Genomic DNA, 26,606 nt, shown 5'->3' on the forward strand with positions numbered 1-26,606 from the left:
TGAACTCCTCTCTCATTCTGTCAGAATCCCCAACTTGTTTTTAAAATGGCATTTATTTTTGTTAAATTGCAGAAGAGTTGGAAGCAGTCTGCCAGTTATGCTTTCTCTCTCCTTCTTTGTGCATTGAATTTTGTTCATTCGCTTTACGTGCCTCAAGTTGCTGTAATGCTGCTGGGAAAGTAATTGCCTTGCACTTTCTTTTTCTGATGCCCACGGGTGACTGTGGGGGACTCCTCCCTGGGCTCAGTGCAGAGTTAAAAGCCCAGCTTTTGCTGCTTTGCTTAAGACCTGGTTATTTCTTTTCTCTCTCTTTTTTTTTTTTTCCTTTCTTTTTTTTTTTTCTTTTCTCTCTCTCTCTTTTTTTTTTTTTTTTTTTTTTTTTGTCAGCTGCCTGTTATATCAATCACAGAGCTGGGATCTATTTATAGGTTGGGACTCGGAGTACTGTGTCCTAGTCACAAAGAGAGGCAGAGACGCAGAGGGGACTGTCGGCTGGTGCAGGCGGAACCAAAAGATATTTAATCAGCAATTAGAAACACCTGAGGGCAAGGGAAATTCTACTCCAGCCTCAAGCTTCATCTCCCAGCCTGCAGCATGTAAGTAGCAAACTTCTACGTTTTATTGCATTTATAGGGTTGGTTTTTGTCATTGGGTTTTTGGTTTTTTTTATCCAAATGTTGTTCTGCACCAATCCTTTTATATGGGCTAAAAATTATGGCAGCATCTCGATATGGTTAAAGGTAATAATTTATTTTTTTTTATTTTCACACTGTCAAAGGAAGGTCAGTGTGACCCACAAGGAGAGGAGTTGGTTCAGAACTTTGTAGAAATCAGGCAGTTTTGCTATTTGAGAGTGGCTTTTTCCTATGGAAATAATCAAATGAAAGTTTGAGTGGAACAGTTTTGTTTTGGGAATAGAAACGGTCAGGTTTGCTGGCATTCCAAAAAGGTCAATGTATAACGTAACTCTGCTTAAGGGCTTACCAAGGACAGGTGCTATTTATCCCATGCTGGTAAAAGCAAACCTGGAAACTTCAGCAGTCCTGTCTTAAAAGAACCAAACGACACCCTTTCCTCTATCAAAAAACCCCAGCACCTCCTTCCTAGCTTCCTATCAAATCTTCTCTTAGCAGGAAGGTGAAATGAAATTTTTCTTTTACTGAATGCATTTACTGTTAAGCAGTTGATGTTTCTTTAATCTTAAATGTCCCAAAGTAACTGAAGACTCTTCAGTGGCAAAAGAGGGGTGCAAGTCTTTGCAAAGTCGGTGCAGTGGCAATCAAAGGAGGAAGTTACTCTCTCATCACCAATGAGCTGTTTACTTTAAAGCAGCCAAAATGCAAAATGTTTGAAGAATGTTATATTTTTTGGAGTATTTTTGTTAACAGGAATATGAAGAGAGGGAAGATAATAATTAGTCAGAAATTGGTTTTATTAATAGATTTTAGCATAACATTTTCTGTCAAAATAAAAAGAGGTTTTTCTTGTTCCATATTTTTACCTCAGAGGTTTGAGTTCTCTCTTTTACATAATTTTGTTTTAATATTTATTTTTCAGTATAGAAAAAATTCCTTTATTTCTTGTATGTATAATGTCTATCCCAAAAATGCCAACATTACAGTTTTTTATTTTAGTATGTTAAGTTTTTAAGTTTAATTGTCTCATGAAATATATGTTCGAAAAACTTTTTTCCCCTACAATTTACTACTTTCGAAAGCAACAACAAATAAAATGAAGCTAAACATAAAATAATTTGGGGGAACAAGTGTCTAATAAAAATAGTATAATAAAATTAGAGCAGTCTCACAGTTAAAATATCAAGTCCTAAGAAATACATGATAGCTGAATTGCTTGGACTGACTGTAGAAAAGTGGCAAATAGGCTTGTTATTTATTTATTTTTCATTTCTTTTATGTACATTTTACAATACTCAAAGTTTTTAACTTAAGTTATAGCAACAAAAAATACTGACTACAAATTAATTCTAAGTTTTTAACCATTGATATAAATACTTGATCTTTCACCTAGAATTCTAGATATAAGGAAGGCTTTTAGGGCAATATGGATAAACCTGGTGAATTTACATACAGAAATACTGCCCAAAATGATCATTGCAATACACCTCTTGCCATAAAGCTCCCCTCCCCCCATATAAAACAAAACTGTCAGCCTGACCATTCTCATCACAGGAGGCTTCGTCTTGATTATTAAGACTTCTTGCTTTACTAAAAAATGAATGTATTTGAATTATTTAAAGTCCCTTTTCTGTTTGTTTTGCCATGATATTACATTTATTGCCTCTCTGTGACAATGCAGCGTTATTGTGTAATAAAGGGAGAGCAGATTTTTCTGAAAGGCATTAAAGAAATAAAATTGCTGACTCTGTAACTAACAAAGAATATAGCTGGTCTGAGGTCCCCCTAAAAATTGAAAACTGAGAGACATCTTATCACCTGAAAAATAAAAATAAAAATCTTTTTCTTCCCTACACAAACAGAAATATCAGCATGACTATGCTCTAGAATTACTACAAAAGCTTTTTACTATACATTTTTTTGCAGAATCCAAGAATTTCGAAAGTCCTTCAAGTATACAGATAGAAAATATTTACCCTTAAGAATTTTCTTGGACTATGCAATAGTTGTGTCCACATTGCTGGACTTCATCTTCCTCTTTCAACCGCATGTGGGTCTTTTCCCCTGTTAAACCTGCCATATCTTTTTATTACTGCATTTGGAAAAAAATAAGCAAACTACTACTGTCCTGTAGCATACCAATCAATGGTTTATGGGACTACTTTTATTTGGAGGGAGGGAGAGAGGGAGTTATCTGTGGTTAGAGGGAAGACTTTGATGCATTATGTGGAAGGAAGTCTTTGTTATTTAGTTTCTGCTTCACTAATGTGTCATGTTTTGTGGACTAAGCACCTATCAACCTTCAAACTGACTTATTCTACACAGTGTAGTTTTTCACAGGGTTATTGCATGATTTTTTTTCATTCCTTAAAAAACCAAAGAACATATTTTGTTTCATCCTAGTTTATTTGTTTCTTTGCCTGCAAAGTAATGATTGACATGCAGATTCTCTCCTTCATGCCCCTCCTTTCATTGCTGAGTATGACATCTCTTGGGAATTATAAATAAAACCTGTGCCAAATCCGCTGCACAGGTGTCTGGAGTACAGCATGCTCAGGTGTCTTGCTGTAAATCCCTGAGAATATGGAGTAAACACCAGCAGGAAAAAAATACTCTTCTTGAAACAATTCTGTGGTTTTAGGGGCCTTCTGAATAAACCTCCCAAAGCCAGCAGCCAGTTATTAAAGATTGTGTAGCTATCTCTCTCTCGCTCTCTCTTACCTCTTTTATCGCTTCACCTGTACATCTGTCCATCTATTTCTCATCTCTCTATTTTTACATTTCATAATGCTATGCTTGCTCTCCCATTCTCTTCTTTTCCTTTCCTGAAGACACATTTCTATCTGGCACAGAAAATAAACTCAGATTGCGGGTAGTTATGTTAATCTAATTCAATCCTCTGTGGGTTAGGAGTGAAATTCTAATAGTGGAGCTGTTGAGGGCTTTTTTGTTAATGGCTTGGGGATTACATTGAGTTAAAGGCTCATTTCCTAATCAAACAGAGAGGGAGAGAGTGACTCCGAATATTTATGAGTCTCCCAGCGCGAGTTAAACATTGAACTCCAAAAGCAGCATTTCAGTGCTGCAGAAAGAGTTAAAACCCCGCAGGGCTGCTGTGGAGGGGGGTGGGGGGGAAGGAAACCAGTTAAGCCATCAGCATTTTCAACTGCTGTATAACTTCAGTTTGGTGAGAGAAAATAATCATCTCACAGAGCTAAAATGGAAACTGTAGCGAGATATTTAAAACAAAGTCAAGTGATGCTTCAAAAAGCCTCTTCTTTAGTGAAGCAGGATACACGCAGTTGCATGCAGCAGCCTAATAGAAACTTCAAATAAATACTCCTCTGAATGAGGAGGGTGGGCTGCCTTTTTGTTATTAATGCCTGGAAGTCCCGATTTAAATTTTTAAATGCTTTATATTTTTGGCTCTACTTAACTCTTGGGTAACCTTTTCTTTTAAAAAAAGAAAAAAAAAAAAAGGAAAGATAAAGAAGTGTGGGTAGGTCAATATCTAAATTGTTCTGTTTCTGTTCTGTAGACTGGTATATCTTGAAGCATTTTTTCTGTCCTTCAGTTTAGCTGGAGTCTTGTGTCAAATAGTCTAGCTGGAGAACTGGATTTGCTGTCACAGGAATGATTGACCAAATTAATGTCTGATTGCTTTTGTGATGAGTTCATAATACATGCTTGGGTAGACCCTGCTGCTGCTGAAAAAGAGCAGGCTGGCCTGCCTGCAGCAAGCAGAGGACCTCTGTGCTGCTAAGGCCTGGTATGTTGTGAACTAGCCAGCAGTAGGCTTTTTTGTCCTGAGCTTGGACTTGGAAAATTTGTGGCAGGTGAACCGCAGAAAATCAAGACTGTGCCATGATCCTGTGTCTTTTCTGTAAAAAGGTCCTGAAAAGGAACTGGGGTAGAAACCTGCTGTCTTATGACACACGGCCAAGTTGTATCTCCACGTTCCTCAGTTTCCCTGCCTTTAAAATGATACCATCAAAATTACTCCAAGATCTACAAGAGAACAATCTTATTATATAAATCCCCATGGCAAAAACTGCAAATCACTGACACAGGTGCACAGCATGAAAACAAGTGGGTTTTGTGCTGGCAATAAGAGTTACACAACTTGGGTTTTTTGGTTTGGTGGGGATTTTTTGGGTTTTTTTTTGTGGGTTTTTTTGTTTGTTTGTTGTTTTTTTAAATACATTTGGTACAAGTCACCAAAAAGGTTTTCTGATTTTGGTAAGACAAGCAGGTAGAAGGCTAGTATAATATTCAATGGCATTGTCCTGTGCACTGGAACTGATTTTGGTCTTGGTGACTCTTGTTGAGATGAAGCTCCAGATTTATTACTCAAAAGTGGTAAACTTTGGCTAAAAAAAGTAAGTTCCTGTTTAGTCTGGAGCCATGTGTATCGATGGTCATCCTGTATACACTGACCTTGGTTTTGCTGACATGTCTATCTGGGTGCAGCACCTTGAAGTAAGAATTGGCACCTTGCCCTAGTTTAAAAATTATTTAAAACTGGGACCTGATGTGAATGCCTGAGGCCCCTTTCTCTTTGTGCTCTGTGCCTGGACCTGCTGAGGAGAACACCATCAGCTAGAGTGTACGTTATTAAATGCATTTGAAATACATAATAATTGTGTTCTTTCCTTCTACTAACTGGCACCCACAGCAGATCACTTTGAGACATGAGCTTTCTGTAGCTGAGCTGAACACTGTATAACACTTTTTTCTTCCTGCCTTCCTCCCCTTCCCATGCCCATTCCCCTTCTGTTTGCCTCCGCCTTTTCCTCTCTTGCACTATTCTGCTGTGACCATGGCCTAGCAGTTTATACTCAAATTTCCCCTGCTGACCTTTCAGGCAGAATACTCTTCCTTCTCCTTTTTGTCCTTTTCGGTGCTATGCTAAATCCTATGAATGACCTGCTGCCGGTTACCCCCAAGGTGGCTGCATTTCAGTGCAGCTTTGCCTGGTGTATATACAGTTTATGAAGAGCTGGGGAACTGAAAACCAATTTTCAACTTCTTTACAAGCTACACAGAAAGCTGTGTTCTTGTCCTCCATGCATGCCACAAGTACTTCAAAAATTATTTTATAGTAGTGTAGGAATTTTGGGGAAGGAAATACTGCAACTCTTCAAACTTTTAAAGCACACAGTTTAGCTGACACGATGACTTGAAAGTAATGACAGTTTTAAAGTCTCAGGACTCTTGAAAGCCTTCAGAAAAAGGGCTGTGTCTTTAGGGGAAATTACCTTTTCTAATGGGGTAAAAAATGCAACTAAATCTTGTTATTTGGATACTGGAAAGCATATGTCCAGCATGTATGAGAGGGGAGCATAAGTGGCTATTTTTATTCATTAAGGAGCCACTGCTGTTCTTCCTTTCCTTCAACGATGTGAGATGTGAATGATCCTGCTCACAAGAGTTTCATGCTGCTCTCAGAATGGGTTCTCTTTCTCTTCATAATTGTGTTTGCTGGATCAGCAGGAAATGCACTCCAGAAGTTCTTGTTTCCTCAGCCTCCCATGATCAACTCTTTGCAGTAGACCTGAGCAAATGACCGGTAGCCATATATTAAAACATAGGCATTTCATTGACATCCTTCTAAAGCTCACAGGACCTAGAGGATGACTTTCTGGGTGACAAGAGAGGGTACGTCTGCCACCAGGCTTGCCAGACAGCTTTCTTTTTGTTTGCTTTGTTCTCCATCCTCAGGCCTTTCATTTCCTACAGGTCTCCTGGGCTTTTTTAAATTGCAGTTACTCTCATTGACAGCTCTTTCTACTGCTTCCCTCTAAATTAGAAGTTCTTCCCTGTTGCATCATGTCCCCATGGCCAAGTACAGGGGATTTCAACCTTTCTCTGTGGTGATGTGAATTCATGTAGATTGGTGAAGAGATCATGTGAACATGATTCTCTTGGTCATACTGTTTAGATCTACAGTCTGTAGCACTGAGAGTATGGGAGCACTCAAGTTATAACTATTGGCTAATGCTGTCTTTGCATGGGGGCAAACAGCAAGGATTCTGTGAGTCAAACATGGGCTAAGAAGGGATTCATTGCCTCGGCATCCTTTCTAACACTTTGGCCAAAAGTCATTCTAGGAGTCTATCCCAAGCCCCACTGCTTTTTAGGTGGAAACTTCTGTGTACAGCTTTAATGTATTCATGGCCAGTCTTTATAGCAAGCTGTTTGGTTTACTGTTCTTTAATTCTAGCTCTGACAGACTCCCTGTTCTGTTTAAGGTGAGTCTCTTCACTGATGTGATGTGTTTTGCCCATCTTAAATGGGGTTCCTCCTTGTCTGTTCTCCAGGATCTGTGGAGAACTGCACAGCAAAATGCTTTGTGTTAATACAAGCTCTGAGTACAGTCCTGTGTTTTGCCTCCACTAGCCCCCATTCCCTTACTTACATTGCAAATAACCATATGAGTCTGCCATTCTTCCTGAGTTTTCTCCCCATCCCTCTTACTCTCATTTTGCTATATAGGATTAAACTTCAGTTTTCTGTGTCCCTAAATAGGCTCTGCTCTTGTGACCTCTGATAACTGTCCATGCCATCTACTGCCTATGCAGCCCCCTTCTGTGAGTATCAGCTGGTGCTCTGGGCTCCCTGCACAGAGAAGTAGTGGGGCATACAGAGCTATGGTTTCTTCGGGACCCTCTATCCTGTGCAAAGAAATCGGATGCAAGGATGCCTTGCTCAGGGCAATGCCATGTGCTCAAAGGGCAGTATCTAGACATGTTATTGCTGTGCTGAAGTAATGGGCCATACCTCTCTGCCGCATCATGTTCACCTGGCTACATTACTTCCAGCTCTGTAGTCTCTTCTGGCATATGGGCTCATGGAATGTGTGTTTAAGGAGGGCAGAATTAATGGGGCTGCTGCTGTGTTTGTGAAGGGTTAAATGATGGGGGATGAGAGCCACAGCTTCTCCTGGGGAATAAGGACTAGCCAGAAGAATTGATTGTCTTGGCTTATTGATCCTTCAGGAAACAGCACTGAAGTGATAATGCTGTTCCTGCCACTTTGAGGCACTTTGTACCAGCAACATCCTCTGTTTACCTTGGATAGTGCAAAGGAAGAGCTGCTCTGTTGCTAACCCATTCCAGAAAAGCCTGCGCTAGACACCTATCTAGCTTACCACTTGTCTGTCTGCTTGTACGGAGAGGTGTGTGTGCAGAGAGGTAGCTCAGCAAGTGTTATTTTATAGTCTTTAATGGAGATTGGCTGCAAATGGTAGTTTGTGAGTTGCTATACTGAGTGTTTGCTGGCAGTGTCTTGGTCTGTAGAATTCCATGAAGTATCAGGCTATCATGTCACAGGGTAACCATCTCTCCCACCCTTTTCCCTCCCTTCCCTTTTCTGGCCAATTGGCAGTCACCTCCCCCCCAACCCCCCCCAGCTGGTCTTCTAAGTTGAAACAGAGTGGTTGAGTGCTTTTGATCATTGTGAGCCTAATGCTAACTTCTAGCCACCTGTGTGGCCTGAGGGGGGGTCGATGATGAAACATCCCACCTGCCCTAAGAGGTCAGGCATTTCTTTCTGGCCTCAGGGCGGCAAAGGGAGAAACACCTACCTGCTGCCAGGGCCACTGGAGGAACAATGCTTTTTATCTGCTCAGGTACACCACCCCTACAGGTGCATGAAACATGTCCAAAGAGCACAGCATGCAGAATGTCAGCCTGGTCAACAGGATCTGTTGGGTGCTTTGGCAACCATGGGCTGGTGGGGCGTACGTTCCTGCCTGTTTCTGGGCTCTGAGCTGTCCTTGTAGCACAGTGGGCTGGGAAAGCCCTCACACTGTTCCCCCTGAGGCACCAGCTACAGTCAGCTGATTAACTGGGCTTGGCTTGCACTGTTAACTGGACCATTGCTGATAACTACAAGATTTGGACTCTCACACATAGAAGTAAGCGCAGCTTGCTCTTCAGGCTCTCTATCTCTTTTCTCTGTGCTTTGTACTTGTACGTGCTTTGCACTTTCTGGATGTGGTGTTGTGTCCTGAGGAATCTCAGGCAGGTCTCTGCAGCTTCACATAGCCAGGTCAGAAGGCCAGGAAAGTTCAAGACCATTTGGAGGGTATTGCAAAAACTTGTAGAAAGCCAGGAGGGCCAAAAAGCTATTGTGAAATGCTTCTTTATTAAGTCAGGCCAGCTTTATATAGAGAGATACGCAAATAACTTACAGAACCATTTAATTACCCTATATATCATTTCTGTACTTCATCCTCTTTGAAGTTGCCAACAACTTTATCGTTGTACTTGGTGTTTGAATTTACATCTCCACCATGTGAAAGCAAAGGATGAGAAAAAAGGCAGTTTTGTTTTAAAAGAAGAAAAGTGTCTAGACCACAGGTTTCAGGGAACAACTAAAAAGCAATGCCAACTATCTTTTTTTAAAGAGGGTGATAAGAATAACCACTGATGTATCATATAGAATATAATTATGTTTATTTTGGGACTTCACCAGTAATTGAACATTAGAGGCTCACAATACTGAGTTTAATATAGTATGCAATATTGTGTATTATGTAACGTAAAATTATTATCTACTACTTAGTACTACTAAATAAATCTCATGCTATGACTGTTCCACTTCTTTTTAACCAGCTGTCAGACTATGGCTACAAGTTATACTGGCAGCTTTGGCTGTTGCTTCCATTTTACCCTCATTGTTTGTATCTTGACATGTTCCCTACTGCTGGGGCTGCTGCATTTAGCCATGAGACAGCTTCTGTCTGAAAGAGCTTCCAATCTGATTCAAGGCGAGAGACTTGAATCTCAAGGGGGTAGAGTCAGTCATGAAGTCTGTGGTTAGAAGAAAGATGAGGGTAACAGAGATAGGAATTTGTGGTAATGTATTGCTACAGGTGTGGCATGTTTGAAGTACAGGTGGCTTTACTTGCTTTGCACTCAACTAAAAGATAAGGAAAAAAGAGCATAGGCCTTTATTTTCCTGTTTAATAACTGCCTAATTCTTAAAAAAATTAGCACCTCCATTTTCTTAGTTAAGAAGAGAGCTCTGCTGCATGTTTGTTTCCCCCCTTTTTTCAATGCTGTAGTCATCCTTTTCTCTTTTAAAAAAAATGCTTTAAATAAACCGAAGGAAGTATTTTTTCACATAACACAAAATTAAACTGTGGGATTTGTTGGCCTCTCCATCATTCAGCGGTGATGTTATGGGTGGATTCAAAAAGATACGAAGGAATATATGGAACGTGAATTCATCAGTGGCCAGTATGTGTTATGGTCTAGAGGGGAAAGCCTAAGCCACAGCCTCACATTTTGAGGTCTACAAAGGTGCAGCAAGGTGAAGAGCAGGGAAAACATTCTTCCTTCTTACAGTCTTTCCCTGAGCAGGTGTTAGTGGTTGGTATCAGAGACAGAATATAGGACTAGGTGACTTCGTACCTTGACCTGGCATAGCTGTCCTCACAGCTTTTCTTGCAACTGGAATCGGTGTTGTCATTCTTTGCAGATAGCTGAATTACTTGTTTACACGATACTCTGTTACAGACATGCAATATCTGTATTTTGAGGTACCTGATTGTGCTTACCCAGAATGTTTTCCTACTGTTAAAGGCAGTGTTTTAAAGCTGTGAAAATCCCTAGGATAGATAAGCTATGTCACTGTGAAAGTAGCAGTGATGACAAGAAAGCAACCAGGGAGCAAGGCTGAGCTAAGCAGAAATGATGCTTCCTGAATTTATCCTTTCTGATTGGTAGTGTGTTCCTTCCCACTGACTGGGTGGCTCTTGCAGTGGAATTTGCAAGGCAGGAGCAGGCCCAAAGAGAAAGAGTCAATAGGTTAGAGGATGCTTTCAGATATTTATGTTTAAGACCACATTATGCAGCAGCTGTGAGTTTGTTTCAATGTGTAACAACCTCTAATCTGCAATGCATAGTCTGCAGAAGGTTTAGTCACTTGATGGGTTTTGGTTTGGCAGTGTGTTCAGTCAGAGGAGCTGCATTGCTGTATCACCAGTTGGTGAAAGTTTCTTGAAATAAATGGGCACTACACTAAACATCCAGCAGGGACTTTGCCATGCTGGTACTTGTTCCTTTAACTTCTGGCTTCATCTTTCCCATCTGTGGGTGAAGGGGAGTGATGTGCCTGCAGGACCTTGCTTCTGCAGTGGAGCATCTGGGAACACCTTCCCAGGTCTCACCTGACAGAGGAAGCATTTGGACAAGAACAAGGTATTTTGCTTTTAAGATGAGAGTCCAGTGTGAGAGGAAGGATCACAAACACTTGTGCACTCAGTTCTTATGTGGAGCAGCCTACTTCTTGTACAATACCTACCCTGTGAGCCTAGAAAAAGTGCCCTGTTATCTGTTGAAAAGTATAGCTTGGTGTTTTACCCACCCTTGCCTCACTGCCCCCCCCTCCCCTCCTGATTTAGGGGCCTTCCCCAATACAGCCATCTGTAAACTTGTAGTTGTACACCTGTGTAAACTTGGAAGCTGTCTCATGTAGTTTTGCTGCTTAATGTATGTCTTCAGTAAAACATGAGTGCCTTGGGGCTTCTGAGCAAATTTACTTTCATGGCCCAGAATTCACTTCTGTAGTGAGAAGACAGCTCTGCTTTACCTTCTGGGAGCTAGAAGAGGCTGGGCAAGGGGCAACAGTGCCTCCTATCTTGCTTCAAATGTAGATTGTAATCTTTTGCATGTTTCTTCAGTACTTTGCATTGGTAGATACTGACCCACATGGGAATCAAAACCAAAATCTCTTACACTGAAGCACTGATATGCACTTGGGCCTGAAAAACTCATGACAGATCTGGAGTGTTGGGGAACCATGCTAGTTTTAGTTCTCCAACCCAGCCTGAAATATTCCCAATTTTCCTTTTTTGTTTTGAGCCCATCAGTAATGTGGGGCAATTATGTGACTATGAAGACTGATTTGATATTGTACAAACATCTTTTTTGTACCATTTTCTATTTAAAATTGGAGCCAAGCTGGAATTTATGCTGCTGGTTTCCCATTCATTTGGGAACTGCTGCAACTTTAGTAAAGGCACATTTCTGCAGAGAGAGGACTTGAGCTGCTAATTTGACTGTAGGAGTTTATTTCTGGAATGCAGCAGTGTTTCACCAACGGAGCAGCTGTCCTGGAAACACTTACCACATGGGGTCATTTTCCTCTCTGTGTGTAATCGACAAAGCCACCCCAGTTAATCTGAATCCTTTTAAATCTCCTAAACTAGACCACAGGGAGTACAGAGAGGTCTACAGGACTCTGACCTCCTTCATTTCCTTCTCCTATCATTAGGGAAGAAAAAATACTCCCATGCTTCAATGTCCCTTAAAGAGGAAGGCTATAATCTTTCCTGAGCATGGAAAACCGTTCCTATCAGTAACATGCTACTGGTTTGAAGGGAAGTGCTGATGTGCCATTTTCTACAGATATTTTGCGATAGTAGCTACACCTCTTCTAAGTTTACCAGCTATTCCAGATTGGGGAATCACAGCAGTCAGAGGTGGGAAAAACTTCTTGGTTTTTTCAATTATTTTTCTTCTCTTTGATTTGCTTTGCTTGCACAGCTTTCTTCCATCCCTGTTCACTTCTGGGGTGACAGTTCCACAGCTCAATTCCTTCTGCTACAAGATAATTTTCCTGGTTATTCAGTTTAAATTATTTCTTAATTTCTTTTTTCTCCCTAGTTCTCTCTCATGTTGCCGGTTCCTTCCTCACTGTTTCCACTCTTCAATACTTTTTGGACAGTAAGTCCTGTCTCTGAATCCTCCTTGCCTCCAGTAGGGTCTCTGTTTATTTTTTCCCTCTGCTACAACACTGCATCAGTCTCTTGAACTGTGATATAATCTTTATTGTAGTTCTATTGAAAAGGTTTTACACTTTCAGTTTACTGATTCTTTTCTTTGTCTTAAACTTGTCTTCTAGGCTAGGGTACAAGGGCGGTCAGAGGTAGCAGTTCTTTGTGGGTAGGAGGATATTATCTCTCCAGCCTGGACAAGGCCTTTGGAGAACCATATAATTGTTTAGGTTGGAAAAGGCCTTTAACATCACCAAGTCCAACCGTTAACCTAGCACTGCCAAGTGCACCACTAAACTGTCCCCAAGCACCACACCTATAAATCTTTTAAATATCTCCAGGGATGGTGACGCAACCACCTCCCTGGGCAGCCTGTTCCAATGCCTGACCACCCTTTCAGTGAAGAAATTTTTCCTAATATCCAATCTGAACCAACCTCCCCTGGTGCAACTTGAAGCTGTTTCATCTTGTCCTGTCACTTGGGAGAAGAGACCGCCCCGCACCTGCTTGCAACCTCCTTTCAGGTAGTTGTAGAGAGCAACAAGGTCCCCCCTCAGCCTCCTGTTCTCCAGGCTACACAACTCCAGTTCCCTCAGCTGCTCTTCATAAGACTTCTTTTCTAGACCCTTCACCAGCTTCCTTGCTCTTCTCTGGACCCGCTCCGGCACCTCTGTATTTCTTGCAGTGAGGGGCCCAAAACCAAACACAGGATTCGAGGTGCAGCCTCACCACTGCCAAGCACAGGGCGCTGAGCACTGCCCTGGTCCTGCTGGCCACACTGTTTCAAGCACAAGCCAGGACGCTGTTGGCTGCCTTGGCCACCTGGGCACACTGCTGGCTCCTGTTCAGTGGCTGTTGACCAGCACCCCCAGGTCCTTTCCCCCAGGCAGCTTTCCAGCCGCTCTGCCCCAGCCTGTAGCACTGTGTGGGGTTGCTGTGATCCCAGCGCAGGACCCGGTACTGAGCCTTGTTACACCTCAAACAGTTGGCATCAGCCCATCGGTCCAGCCCGCCCAGAGCCCCCTGCAGAGCCTTCCTGCCCTCCAGCAGGCAACTCGGTGTCATCTGCAAACTTGCTGAGGGTGCACTGGATCCCCTCACCCAGATCGTTGATAAAGATATTGAACAGAACTGGCCCCAACACTGAGCCCTGGGAAACACCACTTGTGACTGGCTGTCCCACAAGCCTTTGGGCCTGGCCACACAGCCACTTTTTTACCCAGTGAATGGTATGCCTGTCCAAGCCATGAGCAGCCAGTTTCTCCAGAAGAATGCCATGGGAAACTGTGTCAAAGGCCTTACAAAAGTCTGGGTAGACAACATCCACAGCCTTTCCCTCATCCGTTAAGCAGATCACCTTGTCACAGAAAGAGATTGGGTTTGCCAAGCAGGACCTGCCTTTCATAAACCCTGGCTGGTTGTCCTGGACAAGCTGTGTGATGGCATTCAAGATGATCTGCTCCATAACCTTCCCAGCACCAAAATCAGGCTGACAGGCCTGTAGCTCCCTGGATCCTCCTTCCAGCCCTTCTTGCACGTTTGCTGACTTCCAGTCAACTGGGGCCTCCCCAGTTAGCCAGGACTGGTAATAAATTTGATTGCAAGTGGCTTGGTGAGCTCTTCTGCCAGCTCCCTCAGTGCCCTTGGGTGGATCCCATCCAGCCCCTTGGCCTTGTGTGTGTCTAAGTGGTGCAGCAGGTTGCTAACAGTTTCCCCTTGGATTATGGGAGCTTCATTCTGCTCCCTGTCTTCCAGCTCAGGGGGCTGGGTATCCAGCAAACAACTGGTCTTACTGTTAATGCCTTCTTCGCCTGAGTCTTTATCCTTTGTCCTCATCCTTTGCCACTAGATTTCCCCCCCCCCCCCCGCCCCCGCCATGTCTGATAAAGGATGGAGATCCTCCCTAGCCCCTTCTTTTGTATCAATGAATTTATAGAAACATTTTTTTATTGCTTTTACAGCAGTAGCCAGATTAAGTTCTAGTTGGGCTTTGGCCCTTCAAATTTCATGACATTGTTGTAGTCCTCCTGAGTTGCCTGCCCCTTCTTCCAAAGGTCATAAGTTCTTCTTTTTTCCCTGAGTTCCAGCCAATGCTCTCTGTTCAGCCAGGCTGGCTTTCTTCCCCACCAGCTCCTCTTCCATCCATCATGAGGATGTCCTGCTCCTGCGCCTTTCAGATTTCCTTCTTGAAGCCTTCCTGGACCCCTTGGCCCTTCAGGACTGCCTCCCCAGGGACTCTGTCAGCCAATCTCCTAAACAGGCCAAAGCCTGCCCTCTGGAAGTCCAAGGCGACATTTCTGCTGACCCCCTCCTCCAGGAATCAAAAACTCTTATCATTTTGTGATCGCCGGGCCCAAGACAGCCTCCAACCACCAAATCACCCACAAGTCCTCCTCTGTTCACAAAAAGCAGGTCCAGCCAGGCACCTTCCCTAGTTGGCTCCCTCACCAGCTGTGCCAAGAATTTATCTTCCACACACTCCAGGAACCTCCTAGACTGTTTCTTCTCTCTGTATGGTATTTCCAGCAGACATCTGTTAAGTTGAAGTCCCCTGTGAGAACAAGGGCTGGTGACTGTGAGACTTCTCCCAGCTGCTTATTGAGTATTTCATCTGTCTCTTCTTCCCAGTTGGGTAGTCTACAGCAGACTGCCACCATGATATCTGCCTGGTTGGCCTTCCTCCTGATTCTCACCCATAAACATTCAACCCTAATGTCACCATCAAGGTCTAGACAATAAAAACACTCCCTAAGATACAGGGCTATCCTACCTAGAGAGGCTACCACCTGGTGAGTCCTGCATCTGTGATCTGGGCCAGCCTTGCTGCAGCCCTCATGGATGCATCGCTGGAGCTCTGCAATGGTAGTCAGCATCTGCCAAGATTCAGGGACTTCTTCTTTGGTTAGGTACTTGAAACTGAGAACACAAATTACTCTGGTCACTTCTGTTTCCTCTCTCCCCAGGCTGTGCTAGTGTAGCATTTCAGATGAGTAAGTATGGCTGGGGCATCGTGTCGCCAAGGATTTTTAACCCTACAATCAGTTGTTTCAGGAAGTGATTTTAAAAAAAGACACCTCATTGAATTCAGCTAGAATATTTAAGAGTTGAGAGTTTAATTTCAGAGTGAAGAAAACTAGAAAATATTCAGTGGATACACAGTTTATTTTCTTTTTTTAAGTTCTTTGCCTTTCTAGATGAACGATGGGCTGAACATAATTAATCCTGGGTCACCCTTATGGAAAGGTAGAATCTGGCAGGATGAAAAGGCTGGTATGAACCCTGTAGAGGAAAAGCAATATAGATTTTCCTTAGTGAGAGCCAAGGGGCAGTAAGTTGTAGTAAGAAAGTGTGTCTTCCTAACATTGTTTTAGAAGCTGAGGTTTGAGAGATGTTGCAGAAAGGACAGGTGATCAGTTCTTAAACAACAGCCTTCTATGAAACAATTCAGAGAGGGGGCTGGAGAACAGCAGTGTGTGCCTTTAAGAAGCCTTCAATAAGCAATAAAGTAGTAAATTGACATGTAATGGAGAAGAATAGAAAAATATTTTCCCCAGTATTATGACAGACTCTCTTCTGATAGAACATGGCTATATTCACTTGGAATTAAATGACAGATTTGTTTTATCTGTTAAAACTAGAATAGTGTTTGGTTAGCTGGAGTATGTGAGAAACTGGAAGAACAAGGATTTTCCTCTCCTGTTTATGAGCATGTGTTACAGCAGAGTTCATGGCTTGAGTACAGGCTTCCAGCTCACCCATACCAAAAATGCATACTGAATAGTGAAGGCAAACCTGGATAGTGAGGCAAATGTATTGAGACTGACTGATCAACAAACAGCTCTCTTCACTCATTTTGTAACCATGATGTACTGGATTTGTAGTATTTGTTCTTATTGGCAACTTACTCTATGGAGTTTGAATGAACTTTCAAAAGAATAAAGAAGGTCTTAAAAAAAAAAAAATCTCCTTTTCCTCACCTCACACCCCCCCCCTCCCTCCCTTCCACCCACAAGATTACTGAATTCAAGACATGGACAGACTTAGCTGACCGCTTTTCCTCTTGTTTATGATTCATGCAATACACAGCCCTTGCTTACACATTCTTTATGTATGCTTTATACATTCTGGTAGATGAAGCGTATGTCCTCTGGTAAAAATGGCTAGTTTTTCATAGAAAGGTTACTGCAATGTATAAGAAATTGCCTTAAAAAAACCCATGTATGACTCCTTTTAATTGAAGCTTACAAGGAACAAACAAGTATTGGATAGTGGATACAGCACAGACACTTCTTAGTGAATGGTTTCAGCAGACCAAAGCAGATACTGTCTTTGCATACATTTGTCTTGCTTTTTACAACTCTTATAGAACCATAAGAAATCTAAACAGATTTTAAGGCAGACCCATACCACACTGATGCTCTAGGCCTAACTGCATAGCACAGGCCATTAAATTCCACCTAGTAACTCCTGCGCTTATCCAGGCAGCTTCTCATCACTGTCTTCTGGAGAGACATACAACCTTGATTTAAAGACATTGTGATAGATTATCCAGCATGCCTCATGGCAAGTTGTCCCAATGGCCAGTTCCTGCTGTTTAAAAATGTCTTTATTGCTAAGTGAAATTTGTCTAGGTTTGGATACCAGGAATAGTCTTGCTTTACATCCTTTTAAGGCTAGATTAAAGAACTTTCCACTTTTAATTTTCCCCCCACTTACAATTAGATCAGGTCACCCCTTAGCCTATTCTTGGAATTAAATTTATTATGCTTCTCAGATCTCTCACTGAATAGACTTTGTTTCAAGCAGGTATTAGTTTGACAGCACCACGCTTTTCAGTTCAGTAATTTATGTCTTTCAATCTTATTCTGTCTCAACCATGTCATTATTTACCTACCTGAATGGGGAAGTTTTCAAAGAAAAATACCCCGGATGTGAGTGTGTTTAAGAAACCATTTGACATTGCTAATGGTTTCACAACTTTCACAGCTGCTGTAATGTGGGGGTCATATGTCACATACAGATATTTGTGTACACCTGGACTTATAGTAATCCTGTTTGTGGTCATTTTGAATTAAACTAGCCTTCTGGCATTTTTAACCCAGATCAGCTCCTCAATCTGAGCTGTACAAACACATGTGTTAACACAAGGGAGAAAACAGGACAAATGTTGCTGGGGTGGGAAGGATGGTGGGATCTCCTCTTTCAGCAACAGAGGTGGATTAAAAAGATTCTGCAGCCTGCGTAGAGGCACTTCATTTTTCTACAACTTGATGTGTAAAAGCTGAACTCCTAAAAGAAATAAATAGGCAAGAACAATGTAGTTTTATGCTCTTTGAATGTAACACGTGTGTGTTATTTGTATCAAATGAAAGGAAAATCTACAGTTCTGCAGAGGGGAGGAAGAGATGCAGTTCTTTCATTGGTGATTTTTAAATAAAAATCTTACACTAAAATCTCCCAGGGAAAGAAACTTAATGTGCTCTAAAAGCATTTGGGCTTTACCCATGCTGTATGTAGTAGAATGTAGTTGTGTTGCTCCAGGAAGAATGAGGGGAAGAAATCCTGGCCTGGGTGCTTTTACATTTACACTTTCCCGCCTTGCCCAGGAATGGATGTAAAGAACAGAGTTACTTCAAGGAAATTCTAAAAGAAAAAGTGTTTCACACAAGGCCAGAACTAGTAGCCTGTTGTTAGGGTCGAGAGAGGGTCAATCTGAGAATGGGCTTTCTTCTCTCTTGCAGGATTTTAGAACATTTGATTATTTCTTCCAATGTCTCCCCCGACCTGCCTGCTATAATGCCATGAGAAGGCCACCTCCTTTCACCCCCCTTTGCTAGGATATTAAGGCTAGTCAAATCAGACCCTGTGAATGGATGCAGTAATGAAGCCCATTCATCAGCCTCAAATGCAGGTGGCTTGTACATCCATAATTTTAGCATGAGTTTTATTCCTCTTCTATTAAATTAGAATTTGATTATCAAGAGAGCAATTGTAAGTGCTTTACTAAAGAATTCCAGAACCAGTTGGTAGATATATTGAATTGCTTGTACATTCACTGTAGCTGTATCCCTAAAAAGAAAATATTTGGATTATGAAATCACGGTAACGGGGCTTCATGCATCAGAATTGCAGCTACTGGAGTGAAATATACCCTTCCTTGTACTTTCTCTGAATAATGTGATTGTTTGTGATATGGACAGTATAAGATTTATGGAAATAGCTTCTCAGCTAGTGTAAACCGGTACAGCTGCAGTGAAACCAAATGAGTTCTGCCACTGTACACCACATTACAATTTGGCCCTTGGTGTTGTTAGGTAGATGTTTCCTTGCTTTTAAGTGGTCAGGTTTTGTATGTGCAATAGGTAACTACAGGCTTGTCAGCAACCTAAAACAACTCTTGAGTGTGGTTCTAGCAGAGGGTTTTACTTTCAGATTATACCTACATGAGGGGAAATACTCCCACCAGGTAAGTGCAACACAGTGGAGAACTGGAGTGAGGGAGTGTGGGGGAATGATAGTGATGGCCAAGTTCAATCTGAGTTGGCATTGTAGCATGGCAGACCAAGGGGGCAAAATGGGTGGGTTGCAAATGTTGGTCTTCATATGAGACTTGATTGTGCTGCAGGTAGTGTTCTTGCTTGGTACCATTCTGATGAGACTTTCAGCTCTGGGCACTAGCAGCAAAAAACACAGAGGAAACTTGGAAGGTGGTAAGAGAAGAACAACAAAAATGATAACAGAGCTGGAGGGATTGTTTTTATGAGGGAAGATCAAAAGAACTAAATATGTGGAGCTTGGCTAAGTGATGACTAAGAAGGGAACATGAAAACTACCTACAACTGTTTGAAGGATATAAACACTAGAGGTGAGCAAACAGCAGGGAGAAATAGTCTGTGAATTTGAAAGTCATTTTCAGTTCAACTGTGTTTCCACCCTTTAGTGCTCACTTTCTGTTAAGACTTGTGCTTTACTGAAAAGGTTTTCAGGGGAAAGCACACTTGTGTATTCAAATGCTTCAGTATCTGCAAGGGAATTCTGAAATGTAAATTCAAGCTTAAAATTTGAAATTTGCTTTAGCTTACATAAGTCACCTAGTGCACAGTACATTGTGCTAATCAACAATATGCAAGTTTTCTGCATGGCAAGTCAAATATGTGGTTGAAAGCTGTACTTTCAGTTTTAACATGGTACTTGTGTGCTTCCCTGATGGAATTACTTAGTTAACTGAGCAATGCAGGATAGATTCCAACTGCTTTCTATCAGCTTTGCACAGAAAGGTGAGGCATTTGCTTTTGTTGACAGGCTGTATTTTATAAATGGTATGATTTGCATGTTGATCTGTTGGGGAGGTATTTTTTTTTTCTTTGACAAGAGTTAAAAGTGTCTAGAGGCCAAAAGAAGAGCATGCTATGTATATAAGAGCTGTTGGTACAGTTTTATGAAGTTGTCCAGATATACTGGGGCACTGTGAGGGAGATCTTTTCTAATTTTTTGGTGCACAATTCATCAGCTAAGAAAGGTGAATTTAGCTCCTGTGACCCCCCCCATGGACAGTTAGAGCAATTGAATTAAGAAGAAATTTCAGAATGACTTTAAGAAAATGTTGTGTTAATAGTGAAATTTTCTCCTCCTGGAGGTCCACTTGTCATTTAAAGCACTTGGGCAAAGCAGTGGAAGCAGTTGCTGGGCAAGCCTCAGGTGAACTGACTAATTTGGTAAGTCATTTTCAACTTTGGTGATTTGTGAATTCAGGCATTAAAATACTGTGTTAATACTCATCAACAGGCTTTTCTAAGCCTCTTTCCCTGTTAGTGTAGGATTGATATGTGCTGCTCAGCGAATAACAAGAAATATACAGTCAGCTGTGTAGATACACAGTTGTTTCCAGAGGCATTTTCTTAAAGAGTGTATGTATGCATGCATGCGTCAATTCATACTGTACACAGAAACTACAGGCATTGACCTATGCAAACACACACCAAATTATCGCTTCCTATAAACAAATTAGCATGCTTTAAAAGGTGAAAAGCTCTATAAAATTGTCTGCCCTGTTGTTTATGGTGTGAGCGAAGGATGCACTACATTACAGAGGAGCTCACATTTCTCTCTTCTCCCCCCCTCTCTAAATGGACGCGTGCTCCGTCCGTTTCACCATTGTTCCTGCCAGCCCGATCCCAGCAGGGGTTCCCTAATTAGCAATCTCTTCATTTCCAATCAAAGCACAAAGCGGCCCCAAAAGCCTTTCTTTATGAGGGAGCTGAGCGGTGGCTGGGGACATGGAGTGGGATAATTGCCTTCGCCACTGGCAGCAGTAAGCAGCCTGGCTAATTCATTATTGTAATAACTTTGCTTGTCCTTGGGGAGGGGGGGCTAGGGTGAGGAGGACTGAGCCTGGCGGTGCTAGCTGAGGACAGGGGGAAGGGGGAATCCAGCCAGAATTGAGGTAGAAGATGGGAACAATTGGCAGGAAAGGAGAAACTAGTCAAAATTTTTCTGACTGTCCCCCCCTAAATAATTTGAGGATGATGTTAATTTGTGGCATGGCAGCCAGTGCTCCCTGAACAAGACTACTAAGAGCATTCTTCTGCTCTGCCCTTGTCATGTTCACTGAAGGGGCCATCTGAAAAGGCATGCGATTTGGTCCCAGGACTGCTGGGGAGGCTGGGGCTTGGTGGATGAGGAGGATTCAGGCATTGCTTCTCAGTCCAGGTAGGAAAAGTTGACAGTCAAGCATTGTGATAAGGTTGAATGACTGAGCTGCTCACACCCAGCACTTTGTGGCTTTCAGTGATGCACAAGAAGTTACCAGTCCTTGTGTGGAGATGGCATGTTGTATTTCTTTGACAGAGCCATGAGCTTGCAAATCTTGTGGCAGAGCTTTTTTCTTATCTATTGTCTCTTTAAAATACCTTTAATCACTTACTTGTCTTCATGTGGACTGCAGCTTTGACTTTGCTGGAGCTCTGTTGGTTTTCAGTAATAATCAAGGCTCTGGCCTCGTGAACAGATCACTAGGCTGAGATACCAGCAACAGCTGGGGCTGCTAAAGGGAGCAGGCAATGGTGGTGGTTACTTTCTCTTCCTTGAAGTGAAATGTCTGTGGTGTGGTGCAGTAAGTTTATTAGGTTTTTGGTTTTGAAATGGGTACATATTTTAAGTAAGACCAGTCATACATTTCCAGACCCCCTGGTTCTTCTTTGTTGTTTCTTTGTGCTTATCTCAGATTGGTGTGGCAGGGTCTTGGCTGCTCTAGCTGACTGATAAGACAGCTCCTTTTCGAAATTCCTTTGCACTGTTAGTGCTGTGTACATTCATTGAGCCTACCACTCTGAGACTGTCACCATTCACGTTTCTGCACTAAGATGGCTGGTAATGTAGCTATGCATTTTACTGTCAAAAGTTTTTTCACTGAAAATTATTATCTCTGACATAAAACTAAAGAAATCGTGATATCAAAGTGCAAGTGCCAAACATACAAATTTGCGTGTGGCAGAAGCCAGTTTAGCATTAAATTATACCACTGTATTAGTGAACACTTCATTCTGGAGCTATTTGTGTTACAGAGAGGCACATAGAGCAAGTCCTCAGCCTGATGGTCATTTCAATAATATGTTACAGACCCTTTGATTCCTAAAGAGTTTATTCACCTAAGATGCAAAATGCTTACCGGGAGCAGAAGTTTTGGGGGTAGTTTAATAGCAATTAATAGGTGTTTGAAGTAGAATTTCTAGTTGGTGTTGTCCTGATTCTTGTGACCAGTGCTGTTTTCCCAGCTGCCTTGTGCTAGTTGCTGTCTAGCAGGTTTCTCCACCTCTGTCTTCTCCAGCTCTCCACCAGACATTCAACCTCTTGGAGGCTGTGCTGCCTGCAGCCAAAGGAATGTCAGCTCAGTGAGCTGACAAGCAAGAACAAACTTCCTCTGCCTGGTGCCAGTGTGCATGAGCAAGCCACAGTGGCGATGCTAAAGTCCAAAGAGAAAATGTCTTCTGATTTTTATTTTTCCACAATCAATGCTGTAGTTCTGGTTTCATTGTGCTGCTTGATGTCTAATGTAAATGCCATACAGGGTGGAAGGTTCAAACAGGCCAGTGAGTGCTCATAATTACTATTGTGGAGGCTTTGAATGACTTGCTGTGTGTCCTGTGCCATTTCTGTGCTTCCGGATCCTTTTTGTTGAAGGATCACTGTAGCAGCGATGGAAGAATTCCACGTCTCTCACAGCTTGCTTAGTTAATGAGTTGCAGCAGTAACAGCACATAAGGTTGAGATGAGCTCATGTAGGTAACTCTGTCTGCTAGAAATGGAAATATCCCCATTTGTACATTTGTGGGATTCTACATCATGTGGTAAGTCCTACCCTTGATTTGCATTTATCCCTCCAGCCCTCTGAGAGTACTTTAATTGTGTGGAAAGTGTGGTGACCAAGAGTGAAAGCCACGCAGTGGCTAGACTCTTCAAATGAATTTTCTTTCTTGTGTTTCCAGCTGCTCAGGAATGAGGATAATCTTGAATCCCTTTCCTGATTCTCCATAGGAGACTATGGATCTTAAAGACCTTTTGTTAGATAAACTGGGAACAGTTCAAAGGGATGAAAGACATCTGATATACAGCACGCTGTATGTGTGGCATAATGGCATAAGGTTGATGGGATGCCAGGATATGGGCAAGGGTAGGTGAACTGGAGTAACAATGGGAAATTTAGTCTTGACTTCTCTTCACTTTTAGTCTGAGACCCTAAATTGTTGCATTGTTAGCAATTACTTGTGGAGAGGTAAGAAATTGTGGCAATGGGCATGAGAAGGAATATTAATGATCCAATTTCCAGCTGGGTTCCACTCCAAGGCGTCGCTGGGTGATGTGCATTTTTAATCATAACAAACCAGAATGAGAAGGAGTTGTTTGCAGCAGGGCAGGGCCTGCATGTGGAACCACAGAGTGTGACACCATTTCAGACCTCTGCCTGCTGCTCAGGGGCAGCAGTCACACAAGGCTGCTGTGCTTGAGTGCCACCACAAACTAGGTTGGACTGTGACCACAATAAAACCTGGATCACTGCTAGAAATGGATCCAGGGAGGGAATCTAGTAACTATCTTGAATAGCCTAAAGCTCTTGACCAGAAGAAATCACAGAATTTGACTGGACTTTTGGATCAAAACGGGCCCTGATCAGAAAAGGACAGAAATACAATTTCCAGATGCTAGACAGCATTGTGCTGTAGCCATGCTGAATTTCCTGGTAGCTAGTTTTTGCAGCCTTGATAGTTTCCGTGGTAGGGTCTTCTGCTTGTTTGTGTTTGTGGAAAGTGATTTCTCTGACTTCCAAGTGATGTGGCCCAACAGCAAGACTTCTTCGATCCTTTCGGTCTTAGAGACACTGAATTTGAGAGTTTGGGAGAACCATGGAGGTTTTCTTTACCCTCTGAGGAGCTTTTCATTCTGAACTTTCAGCCACAGGGAGCTTTGCCATATTTCTTTGGGAATGGTTCAAGCAGTCAGTTGGAGTTGCTGTTGAGGGACATGAAGCCCCCCTTGCCTGGGGCTAAGTATTCTGTGATTGTTTAGCAGTGGGACATGCAGCTCTATGCTTGATACCCATTTGGGAATGTGCCTGCTAAGCTTCAGGCTCTGTGTCTCAGGACAGGTCCCTCTTTACTTATCCTTCATCTTTTATTCTGTCTTGGTAACTGCGGAACTGCTTTGTCTGTAGAGTTAAATGGCTAATAGTCACACCAGCGTTTTAGTCCCACAGCTGTCTACTGTATGTAAGAATATGATGGAGCAGCACAGCTTTTTTGTGGCAGAGATGCCTGGTGCATCTTGTGGCAGAAGAAACAGCCGTATAGCTTTCTCAGTACAGGATTTACAGTGCACGCTAAGCAGGATAGTCATTCCATCTAGCAGAGGGCAAGGGTGCCACAGATACTCTCTCACTATAGTGCAGGAGTTACGGGAGGAAGAAATACTTGTCTTGCATCCCCTCAAGTGTATATTAAGGCCAAGAGTAAGTACTGACTTTCCTCTTGGAGTTCTCAGCAGCCATTCAGTTGCTCCCTACCATGTTAGTGCTAAGCCAAACTAGGGAAAAGGGCTGAAGCACTGCATGCCTGGCCTTTGTGGTATCATGTTTTGTGTATCTGGCAGAGGAAAGGTGGCTGGTGTTTGATATCCGAGTACTCACTATTTTCAAGTAAACAAGGTGGGGAATCTGGAAGAGCCATGAGAAAACTCCTGGCCTGGTTTTTTTCCCATTAAACTGGATACTAGCATTCTCTGGGACAGTCTGTGCTGACGCAGCCACCTGTATTGTGCTGGCTGGGCTTAAAGCATCGCTACAGAAAGATGGGATGCTTTCTGTCAGAGAAGGAGTTTCTGAAAGAACACAGCCACCTGCAATATCGGAGCTAGTCAGGGCACTAGTGTCTGCCCCAGCTCCTGGCTGCCAGCGAGGAGAAATGACAGCAACTTAAAGACTTCTGTTTTGCTTAGGAATAAGAAGTTATGTGATTTGTGCAAGAGCTGTTTCACCTGAGGAAGGGAATTCACTGAAGTGGCTGAGGAGGGAGTGGGGAGGGGATGGGAGGAGTTGCCTTTCAACATCCACAGTAGATGCTGCCTCTGGCACAAGTGCCATGGTTGGAGGACAGAGTGAGGGGTTTATACATGTTGTGTTCATGCAGCAAGTCTGGCCCTGAGAGGCACCTTTCTACTTGGCAAAGCTGCCTTGCTGCTCTTCCACAAAAGGCTTTGGTTTGAAATGTTGAAAACTGCAGTTCTGTGCAAATACGTGTGTGAAGGGGAGGAGATTGCAGGGCAGTGGTCCCTTCCTGGTAGGGGTAGTGGGCTGCCAAATGGATATAGCTTGCTGTGATTTTACAGATGCTTTTTGGGGAAGATGGATACCATTTGCTGAGATAGGTGTTTGTTGCCCAGGCAAAACTCCCAGTGCATTTACAGCAGCTCCACATGGTCTTTGTGTGTGCGGTAGGTATGTGTGTGTGCATGTACATGCTTGTGTATGCCTTTATTTCCATGCTCCGGCTGCCTGCCTCTGATTTAAGGGCAGGTTTTATTCCCCAGCTGCCTCAGGGCTCCTCTTTTCTGATTGCATTAAAGTCTCCGTAATTCTCCCCTCATTAATGATTGGCATATTTTTACCTCTCACTAAAGGAGCTTGGAGGCAACTCCCGTGGGGCCCTGCTCGCCAAATGAAACAATTTCATCCTGCTCCAGAAACGCATTAAAAAGGGTTTGTCAGGATCTTATCGCTAGTTAGGGAAAGCTAATCAAATTACTTCTATTTATTAGCTGCCGCAGCAATGTGTCATTCCATCAAGTACAGGTACTGGGACAGGCAGGGATTGCATGGAGAGCTCTGTGCATCCAGCACTGCTGCCTTGTTCTGCACAACAGCATCTCTTGCCAAAGGAGGCTGCAGGGCCAAGAGAGGCTGTGAACTTCCCAGCAGCAGTGCTTCTGCCACCATTCCCAGCAGGACCTCCCCTCTGCTGCCCTTTTTCACTTGTCTTTTCCAGGGGATTCTCCAAAGTCCCTTCCCAGTAGCGCTCTTGAGCTTTTACCGTTGGGTCCATTACCTCTGCATGTGGTTAACTTCTTGCTGTTACTGATTATATTTTGCTATGGACTATTTCTTTTGAGGTGGTTTGGGTTTTTTGGCAAGTTTAACTCAGTATTAAACCAGCCCAGGAATGATTTGTTACTTAGTTTCTCTCTGGGCCTGGGTTGACAAAGGGACAGTGGGGCAGGATTATGGCAATCTGGGAAATAATATAGGGTTTTTTTACTTTATAAGACTTTTAGGAAACATTTTTTCAAGTATATTTTTTTTTCAGTCTGTGTGGTCTGGGAAAGTAATTAAAATTGAAGGAGTGGGAAAAAAACCCAACAACTGAGTCTTTATTGAGTAAACTAGGTCCCAAGGACCTAGCTGAGGCTCTGAAAAGAGCACCAACTCTTGCTGGACTGATGCTGATTGCAGGAGAAGTAGTGGTTTGTGAAGCAGGAAGTGTGAACTCAGACAGATAAAAGCTTGTGCTTTTATTGATTCCACACATGGAACATGCATTTCGTTCATGCACATACACAGTGCACTTGTACTTGTGATCATGTATGCACTCCCATTCTTCCACATGATCCAAATTCCCAGGGTGACTGTACCTCCTGTAGAC

At 42.7% G+C, this 26,606-nt stretch overlaps 1 protein-coding gene across 1 annotated transcript in view; it reads left to right on the top strand.

Moving 5' to 3' along the window:
* Positions 1-443: 443 nt before the first annotated feature.
* Positions 444-26,606, top strand: part of ESRRB (estrogen related receptor beta) — a 135,524-nt gene continuing 109,361 nt past the window's right edge. The window contains exon 1 of the mRNA XM_055716153.1: positions 444-596. Within this exon, the coding sequence (XP_055572128.1) occupies positions 595-596 (2 nt within the window). The 5' untranslated portion in view covers positions 444-594. The remainder of the gene's footprint in view (positions 597-26,606) is intronic.

The sequence above is a fragment of the Falco cherrug genome, chromosome 7 (assembly GCF_023634085.1).
Source record: "Falco cherrug isolate bFalChe1 chromosome 7, bFalChe1.pri, whole genome shotgun sequence".
Taxonomy (NCBI): Eukaryota; Metazoa; Chordata; class Aves; order Falconiformes; family Falconidae; genus Falco; species Falco cherrug.